At 38.3% G+C, this 10,418-nt stretch overlaps 1 protein-coding gene across 1 annotated transcript; it reads left to right on the forward strand.

The window, feature by feature from the left end:
• The first annotated feature begins 7,354 nt into the window (after nt 1-7,354).
• On the forward strand, nt 7,355-10,076 carry LOC107732150 (natterin-like protein). Its single transcript, XM_016543419.1, has 2 exons — nt 7,355-7,504; nt 8,889-10,076. Exon 2 carries the CDS (start codon nt 8,894-8,896, stop codon nt 9,851-9,853), a length of 960 nt encoding a protein of 319 aa, XP_016398905.1. The 5' UTR covers nt 7,355-7,504; nt 8,889-8,893; the 3' UTR covers nt 9,854-10,076.
• Nucleotides 10,077-10,418: the final 342 nt, after the last annotated feature.

Here is a 10,418-nt window from a genome sequence, read left to right on the forward strand (position 1 = left end):
CCATCAACTCTCTGTTCTGGCTTGGGGCAAATTACCATCGCCCCATGGACCTCCCAGACGCCAAGGGACTATGATGGAGCAAAGGGATCTTCCTGTGTCTGGGGAGTGTCCGGTCCCGAGCCAGAACCAGCCCGTCAACGAGCCCACCGGCCGTTCCCGAGTCAAGTCCGCCGGCCGCTCCTATGGCAAGCCCGGCGGTTATTGTGTCAAGCCTGCCAGCCCCAGAGCTCACTCCCATTTCGGCTCCAGCCCCAGAGCTCGCTCCCATTTCGGCTCCAGCCCCAGAGCTCGCTCCCGTGTCGGCTCCAGCCCCAGAGCTCACTCCCGTGTAGGCTCCAACCCCAGAGCGGCTTCCCGTGTCGGCTCCAGCCCCATGTCGGCTCCAGCCCCTAAGTTCGCTCCAGTGCCCGCTCCTCGAAAGCGCCTTACTGTGCCTGCTCCACCAGAGCTCCCTCCAGTGCCAGCACCTCATAAGCGCTTCCCTGATCCCCAGTTAAGTCCAATGAGGGTTCCTGATCCCCAGTTAAAGCCCATGGAGGGCTCCTGATTCCCCGTTTAGCCCAGGGAGGGCTCCTGATCCCGAGGTAAGCCCAAAGAGGGCTCCTGATTCCCCGTTTAGCCCAGGGAGGGCTCCTGATCCTGAGTTAAGCCCAGGGAGGGCTCCTGATTCCCTGTTTAGCCCAGGTAGGGCTCCTGATTCCCCGTTTAGCCCAGGGAGGGCTCCTGATCTCCCGTTAAGCCCAGGGAAGGCTCCAGGCCCCGAGTTCAGCCCCGTAAGTCCACCCAAGGATTTTTTTTGGAGGGGGGGTAGTAAGGCTCCAGCCGTAGAGGCCGGGGCGGGGCTGGGGCCGCGGCTTTGGAGGCGGCTCCACCATGGCTTCCTGAACTGTTTGCTCCGCCATGGCCTCCTGAGCTCCCGGCTCCGCCATGGCTCTCTGTGCTCCCTGCTCCGCCATGGCCTCCTGAGTCTCCTGGTCCGCCATGGCGCCGCGAACGGGTACCGCTCTGGAGGTCCCTCAGGACAGACTTATGTCAGACTGTGTTCCGTGTTTTGTGTGTGTCTTGCTCCCCATGTACCTTCCTATGCCCATATTTGGTTAGTTTCCTGTTCCTGTCCTGATTATGTTGATTTGATTCCAGATGTTCCCCGTTTTATTTCCATTGATCCCAGTTGTGTCTCGTCATCCCCTCCTCCTGTCATGTCTTTAAATAGTGTTCCCTGTTTTGAGTTCCTTTGTCCAGTATTGTACATGTCTACCTGTGTTAAGTGTGTTTCCCTTGTTCCCTGGATGGCATTAAAGCTTGTTTGTTTGAATTCGACTCCTCGTCTCCTCGCTCCTTCGTCTCCGTGCTCCACACAGTAACATCGTGACACCCCACCATAGCACAGAAACTGCACTTGTTAAAATTACAAATGACTTGCTTCTTGCGTCAGACCAAGGCTTCATCTCATTGCTAGTTTTACTTGATCTTAGTGCTGCGTTCGACACTATAGATCATGACATACTCATAGATCAATTACAAAACTTTACGGGTATTCAAGAGCAGGCTTTAAGATGGTTTAGTAACAACCTAATAATAATAATAATTAATTACATTTATATAGCGCTTTTCTAGGCACTCAAAGCGCTTTACATTGTCAGGGGGTATCTCCTCATCCACCACCAGTGTGCAGCATCCACCTGGATGATGCGACGGCAGCCATAGTGCGCCAGAACGCCCACCACACACCAGCTTATTGGTGGAGAGGAGACAGAGTGATGAAGCCAATTAGCAGATATGGGGATTGTTAGGAGGCCATGATGATCAGAGGCCAATGGGCAAATTTGGCCAGGATGCCGAGGTCACACCTCTACTCTTTTCGAAAGACATCCTGGGATTTTTAATGACCACAAAGAGTCAGGACCTCGATTTAACGTCTCATCCGAAGGATCCTACCTGTCCGATCGCTACCACTTTGTTCATTTAAATGGGGAGTCATCTCAATTATCACCAGAAAAATATGGAGTGCCACAAGGATCTGTCCTAATAAGACAGAGATATTACTTATTGGACCAAAAAACGGTACACAGAATCTCTTGGATTACAATCTGCAACTAGACGGATGTACTGTTACTTCCTCTACAGTCAAAAATCTGGGTTTTATATTAGATAGAAACATGTCTTTTGAAAATCATATTTCCTACGTTACAAAAACAACATTATTCCATCTTAGAAACATTGCCAAGCTTCGAAACATGTTACCTGTTTCTGATGCAGAAAAGCTAGTTCATGCATTAATGACCTCTAGACTGTACTATTGTAATGCACTGCTAGACCCTTAATGAGTTAGCTCCTGTGTACCTAACTAGTCTTCTATCACACTACAATCCATCAGTAAGGTAGCAAAACTCTGGACTTTTGGTAGTACCTAGGATAGTAAAGTCCACTTGATCAAATGCACATTATTATTCTTTAGCTTGGGTTAAACAAATATATTTTGCTTGGTTGGAACAGCAGCTACGCTAATTAAGTCTCTATTTGTTTCTCTGTTTCTGCCACGGGATTGACGTGGTAACTAGGATTTACACAAGCTTCAGTCTGGATCCAGATGATGCCAACCCTGAAAAACATACAGAACTACCAAATTTTGCTATAAATTGATTGCATCATATAATAATTGCTGTTAATAATGTTCATCGTCTCTTTGATTACGTCTTTAATTGATTTTTCCGTACGTTTCTGCCATATGTACATTAACTGACAGTGACCACTGATAAGCTACTACTAAATATTGTAGAATCTTAATTTTCTGTAAAGTTGCTTTGCAACGATTTGTATCGTGAAAAGTACTATACAAATAAACTTGAATTGAATTGAATTTAAGTACGGAGTCATATTAATTAACTACATGTACTTACTATATGGTTAGGGTTAGGATTAGGGTTTGGCTTAGGGTTACTTGCAAGTAATTATGCATAATTTATTGTTGTTATAATACTGCCCTACAAAGGCAAAAGACCTTAACTCGCTAGAGTGTGAAACTGAGAAAAATGACTTTAAAGTTTTTTATTTGTCCAGCCAAATTAGCCTAAGTATAGGTAGGACTCTGGAAATTTGGCAATTCGAAGTTTTAGTAATGAAAATGATTAAACTACCTACTAAATTTCCTAACTCTCGCATGCTCTTTAAAACATTTTCCTCCCTCCTTTGTCCTCCTCCTCCCCCTCCTTCATTAACTCTAACCAGTGTTGGGGAAAGTTACTTTTAAAAGTAATGCATTACAATATTGCGTTACTCCATAAAAAAGTAACTAATTACGTTACTTAGTTACTTTTTATGGAATGTGTTACGTTACTTTTGCATTACTTTTTTAATCTAGACAGGGCTTGCTTGTTTGTTTTTCAAATAAAAAAAGTTATATTTTTGGCAAATATAAAAGCCTTTTCACACCACAAGTTAAATGAATAAGTCTCAGGCTGAAGGGAAAGTACATTTACGTCCGTACAGTAGAATGCAGAAGAAGAAATTTCAACACACTTCAGCAAAAGACGAATGTTTGTCTAGAGTAATTTTTGCTTATTAGTATGGTTGAACTGAATCATCGAAGGTCAGAAGCAAAGACATTGGTTAATAGAATGGGATTAAATACATAAAGGATATTTGTGTTGTTTAACATTTAATTATTGCAGGTTTGCGTCATATTCTGAGCTGCATTATTTTTATTCATTTTGAGGAATACTGAATCTGTGTTTTTGTTTCTTGTGAGTGAGATGAATTAATGCATATTCATATGTATTTTAGAACTACAGTGACATCTTCTGATTTCTCTCAACATGGGGACAGGAGAGCTGTCAATCAATAAAAAAAAAGTAACTTGCGTTACTTATTTGAAAAAGTAACTCAGATATGATCTTGTAAATTAAAAAGTAATGCGTTACTTTACTAGTTACTTGAAAAAAGTAATCTGATTACGTAACTCACGTTACTTCTAATGCGTTACCCCCAACACTGATAGTGGGCCACAAAGTCAACAAAAGTTTGTGAGCTCCACATGAGGTATAAGCATAATTATTTACTCTAATATGAATGAGCAAAGCATTCAGCTCCTGCATACACTTTTTCATTAACTGTTCCCTCCTGGTGGAATGACCTGCCCAACTCCATCCAAAAAGTTGAGTCCTTAACCATCTTTACGAATCAGCTTAAAACACATCTGTTCCATGTTTATTTGACCCTCTAACTCTAGCACTTTCTATTCTATTTTAATTCTACTTCATCTATTTATCTTTTTTTATAAAAAAAAAAACTAACACTAGCTTTCTATTTTTTTCTATTCTATCTACTTGTTTTTCTCTGTGTATGTATGTATGTATGTATGTATATATATATATATATATGTATAAATACCTTGCTACGTGACTGAGACTTGTCATTTGCACTTACATATTGTTGCTCTTTTGTTAGTTTTTGATTGCTTCTATTGTCCTCATTTGTAAGTCGCTTTGGATAAATGCGTCTGCTAAATGACTAAATGTAATGTAAATCTAAATGAAAATTATCTACATTAAAAAAATGTGAGCTCAAACTTCATTTTTACCCCTATTTTGAAGTTACAGTACTCTGCCTTTGCATTCTCTGCAAAAAGTGAGTCACACCAAGGCAAAAGGCAGTGACTTACACATTATCAATATTTGGTTGCTGATCACCATTTATAAAATCGTTATAGTAACACCTGTATAAAATCTAGTGATCATTGGTTGTCTCATAGGCTATTAAATATAGTAATGTGACTGTATTGTTTTTTGTTTTTTTTTACAATAACAAGCAGACTAAAAGATAAACGTGAGTGGATACCGTTTTGCAACCAATTTATTTGCTATGCTCAGTAACGTAAAAGAATGCTAGACATAGCATAATTGCTTTTATATTGACTTGAATGAAATAGCCTAAAAGAACGACTTGTAGATTGATGTGAATGCCAGCAAGTAGGAATAATGCTCAGAATGCTTGTGAATTAAACATCTCTGATGACGTCATCGCCATGGATTTATTTTATCTGGTTACAAGAATGGATTTAATTGTGAATGTAGCCTTCTGATTTTATGATTGATCATGCTACATGCTACGGCATTCGAGTCCACACGCGTGAAACTAGAAGTGACAGCCTGGTGAATAATCTGCATTACAAAAAGGGAAAAAAAAATTATATATATATATATATATATTTAAAGATTATTCACGATTACAGATTGCTGCCAAGGTATCTAGTATTTACAGTGCTTTGTTATATGGAGCTGTTTGGTAGAACACGATCTATCTAATTCGTTTGTCTAATAAAGTGCTTCAGTGACAGATCAGATGCATGAAAGTATACAAGTTGCACCGTAATTAAATTGTGGCAGACTTAAATGGACAGTAAAACAAAGGCAGAACACCGTATAACTCCAAGCCGTTGTTGTGCCGAATTCTGCACACCAGCACCGTAACTTCATATTGACGCACAGCTAAACAAAAGCAGAACGCCGTAACTCAATTTCAGCGTTCCAAACAAAGTGAAAGAGCGGTAACTGGTGTTATACAGTGTTTTGCCTTGGTTTCTCTGGGGCTTTTCAAAGTTACGGTTAAGACAACCCATTATTTTCTCGGAAAAACAACGAAATTGACTCAAGGTACTTATGCACATGATAAAGGATGTCTTGAATGTCCCAAAATACCAATAACTAATTTTCGACCAAAATCAAGGTTACAGTCTTTTGCCTTTGCACGGCAGAATAGTAAGTACATGTAACATGTGTAACAAGGATACCTTAAAATAAAGTGTTACCTAAGATTGTCCTACTCTCTTACAAAGCTTGTAATAATCAGGCAGCTCCATTAGACACTGAAGAACTGCTTCAGGTTCACTCAGTACATTTTCTGATGCTGCCACAAAATATAGACCTAACTAATGTTGTTAGTTAATGTTAGGACTTTTAGGGTAGTTTTCTTTAGATTAGGACACTGTGCTGATTTCAAAACAGTGCTCTAAACTCTTTTTTCTATGTTTTTGTCAAGCTTCTAAGAAGTGACAAAGAAGAGTCCTCTATATTGAATCTGAAAGCAGAATGAATTTGCCTCTTCCAATAATAAGGAACTTCAAAAGACATGGTTCCTTTTATATCTACAGCAAAACTGAAATCTGTGTGGTTTAAAATGTCCCACAGCTAGCTTCACATGTTAACCAATTACTATTAGAGTGGTCTGAATTAAAAAGCATACATTTGTTGTTATCTCAGCAACTCTCAGTTCCTCTTTGAGCCAGAGGTCAATTAAATGGGAACTTGAAGGTCAAAATATGACTGATTTTGAGATCTGGGAAAAACATTGATGGCAAGTGGGGAAATCTAACAGATCATTCATGATAGGTGTTTGAAAGCAGTTTCCAGGGGCCCCCAGTTTTGTATGTTCCTGTTTTTGTAAAATTTCATTAAACGTTTGGGTAGATTCTGAGTTTTTCTGTGGTTATTCCTGGCACACTTGTTTTGACAAGATCGCTAAGAATTTTGAAGTATATACACTAGTGTGCAGTCAAAAATAGGTGATCAACACATCGCACTAGAAAGTTTCATCTTTGTCCGGTGTCTGCACTATTTCTCTACAGAAGTTGTGAACGTTAAAAATGTCTTTGTACTCTTTTAAACTAGAGTTGCACCTCATATAAGCGTTCACGACATGGACTCTCTGTTTGTTATTGTTGTTCCCTCATTTCTGTTTCTTTTTGGACTGTGAAACAACAGCCCAGATCAATTCATTAAAAGTGGAAGCTGAGCTTGTGTGGTTAGAAAAATTTGGCTGCGTGCATAACAAAATTGATATGCACTGTGGGAATACTCTATAGCATACATATAAAAACTGAATGATACTTTGGCCTTGAGGTGCACTTTTACATTTTGAACACGAGATATCACACAATACTATCCAACTGCAGAGCCACAGTGAGAGACAAGGAGCAATGGACAAAGACACATGTTTAGATCAAAACCATGTTCTGTGTAAACAGCGCAAAGTAATTATTATATCTACGCTTTATGATTGACCCAGAGCAGACTACATCACCGCATCCAGACTGTATACATGCTCAAACTGCTAATCTTATGCTTTTATCACACCGAGCATCAAAACGGTAATGTAATGTTGCAACTTTTTATCCCACAAAATTACCAGAACTTGTTTACTGGTATTTCTCAGGTACTGTTCATGATCTCTAAACAGTGATTCATTAAAAATTCTCCAGAAAGGGCTGTATGTGTGAAATCCCCTATTAAAAAGGGAAAACTAAACTGTTTCAAAAATTCAATTTCCTCTCTCTCTCTTTCCTGAGGGGCTCGAGGGAGTCTGGGTGTGTTTTGCCAGTTAATTCCAGCCCCCTGTGAAACTCGATAAAACTGTTATATCACCCTGGTCAAACAGATATCACTTTCTGCCTGTTACCAAACAAGCTGCTTTTGAGAAGATTTTCTTCTGACCGACCACATTTATCCAAGTAAGTGTATTTCTATTGAATCACACTTGTAATAAGTTTGCATGTGGCTATAGAGATTATAGGCAACAAACTTCAGTATTCTGTAAAATAGGTTGCGTTGCTTCTGCTTTTTTCTTTCTTTTTTTTTTTTTCAAATATATTTTTAAATCTATTTCAAAATATACAAAAATGGCCAAGAATATATTTGCTAAAATATGTTTCAAAACGCAAATACATTTTCTACCAATATATTTTTTGGCCATTTTATATATTTTTGAAAACATTTTGAATGTATAAATATATTTTTATATTTAACAGTTTAAACATATATGTTGCCCTCTATATATTTCATTCCAAGAAAATGCATTCACATATGTCACATATTAAGAAAAACTTGATTTGTTGTGTGCAACACGTGCGAACATATAACACATAACTTCGGCAAGGAACATAATTTAAAGGGATAGCTCACCCAAAAATTAAAAAAAATTGAAAAGATGAACGAAAGTCTTACGGGTTTGGAATGATATGAGGGTAAAGTAAATAATGACAATTTTCATTTTTGGGTGAACTATCCCATTAAAATTATCCAAAAAATGTAATAAAGCCAAATATAAAAATATATTTAACATTATTAAATCCTTATAAATCTACTTTTGATCTTTTGTAGGCCATCCACATTTGTATTTAGCCTACAAAAGACTGAAAATGATTTGTTTTGCCCCTGAAATACATAAAAAACATACTTTGGTCTATGAAGGTTGAAACTAAATATATGTTCTTTTTAAAAAATTAATTAATTAATTATTTATATATATATACACATGTATATACATATGTTTACAACATATATTTATTTATTTTTTGGCCATATGGGAGATACCAAAGATGATCACAACCAATGTCCATCAATATGCAGACTGATATCTAAAAGTTTTTCATTTTTCTTCGTCTAACTTACATTTGGATATTAAAATCAAATAAAATGGCAACAATAAAACAACTAGCCAGGTTGGCTGATTACCTTAGAAGTTCGTAGATATCGGCATCACTTCATACTGCTGTTAACACTTTCTCCGACAAATGGATGTGATAAGACCTGTTTTCCTGTTCCTGGTCAGGTGACGTTCAATATACACCCCATTACAGAACTCCACAATGTACACTCTCGAGAAAAAAAAATACAAAACCTGTCACTAGGGCAGTACTAATAGGTACTAAAATGTAAAGAAGGGAAATAAGGCACAAAGGTAAACTTTTTGAAAGGGTACTTCCCCAGTCACAGCTTTTGAATAAATACTGTAGTAACAGTATTATAGAAATGGAGAGATTAGGAAGCATTTTGTAAAATAATTTTGTCAACTGTGTGGCCAGTTCTGACATTAATCTCTCATGCACATTTCAGATCTAATGGCTTCAACAACAACTGAGTCAACAACTCTACAATTAATTGGCGGCAATGAAGGAGATCGATTTTGGTTCACTGGTGAGAGCAACGGTGCCAGTTTGTGTAGGATGTGGGTATGGGTGGGGCCGTCGCAGGTTAAGGCTGTCAGGACCTGGCTTTCAGATGGGCGCAAAAAAACATTTGGAGAACCAGTCGGAGAGCACACGGAGTTCAGCTTCAGGCCTGGGGAGAGGATCGCCACGCTGTCCCTGTGGGGCAACGGAAACGGCACGCGTCTTGGAGCCATCAAATTCAAAACCGACAAGGAAAGAGAATTTTTTGTGAAAATGACAAGCTGGGGTTTAAAAACAGAATACCCTATGGATGTAGGCTCTGGATTTTGTCTGGGCCTTGTAGGAAATTCCGGACGGGACATTGACTGCATGGGATTTTTGTTTCTCAATAACATTCAATCCGTAGTTCTTTGCGATGTCAGATATCCCACCATTAAACAAGTGACTCCGCAGGTGTCAGTGGAAGAAATCAAATCTGTCACTTACAAGAATAAGACCTCTGTCGGTCAACGGCAAACAGTCGAAACATCAAAGAAAATAATCAAAACAAACTCATGGTCTGTGAGCGAAAACATCACAGCCACATTCAAGGTGGATGTAAAGGCCGGGATTTCAGACATTGCAGAAATTTCCACAGGATTCAGCACTACTGTTGGAGTAGAAAACACTTGCAGTTGTGTGCACACTAGTGAAAGAACTGAAACTCTGTCTACCAATATAGACGTTCCACCAGGGAAGAAGATTAATGTGAAAATCACCATTGGCAGACGCTCGTTTGACCTGCCGTACACGGGCACAGTGAGGATGACCTGCAGTAACGGCAGCGTGTTTTCTTTTCAAACCACAGGCAAATACAAAGGCATCACTTACACCGATATAAAAGTAGATACTAAAGAATCAAATATTTGATATAAAGATTTGATGCATATACTGTATATTCTTTGATTTTACTAGCCTATATGTTACTTTGTCTACATTCCAAAATAATTTTAATCTGTCAGCAGATTTTCGACGCCTGATTTGCATTCCTCTGTTTAATTTTAAAGGCCTATTTTCTCTAATATTTTAGCAATTGTAAATATATATTTAACATAGTCTTTGTCAATTTTTTTTTACTAATTCGAATACTTCATACTCACTTGTAATGATCCGAAAATGTACCTCCAGCAATGTATTATTTACTTTATCGTGTATTCAAATGTGTCTGTTAATTTTATTTATATTTTTTTTCCAAAATGTGTGGGATTTAATAAAATTATTTCAAATGAAATGAATTCCTTGTCATGAGCTATTAAAAGCCTGGTTTGCTATCAGTTAAACAGTTTGCTTCAAATAACCTAATGGACAATCATTTAAAGAATTTGACTTTTTCTTTCTATTTGGAGTACACAGAACTACTGAGCAGTACAAGAGTTTAGAAACTATCCAGAAGAAAAATAAAATGTAAATATTAAATACAAGAATTTATTTAAAA

This window comes from Sinocyclocheilus rhinocerous, unplaced genomic scaffold (genome assembly GCF_001515625.1).
Source record: "Sinocyclocheilus rhinocerous isolate Xijiao unplaced genomic scaffold, SAMN03320098_v1.1 scaffold1450, whole genome shotgun sequence".
Classification (NCBI taxonomy): Eukaryota; Metazoa; Chordata; class Actinopteri; order Cypriniformes; family Cyprinidae; genus Sinocyclocheilus; species Sinocyclocheilus rhinocerous.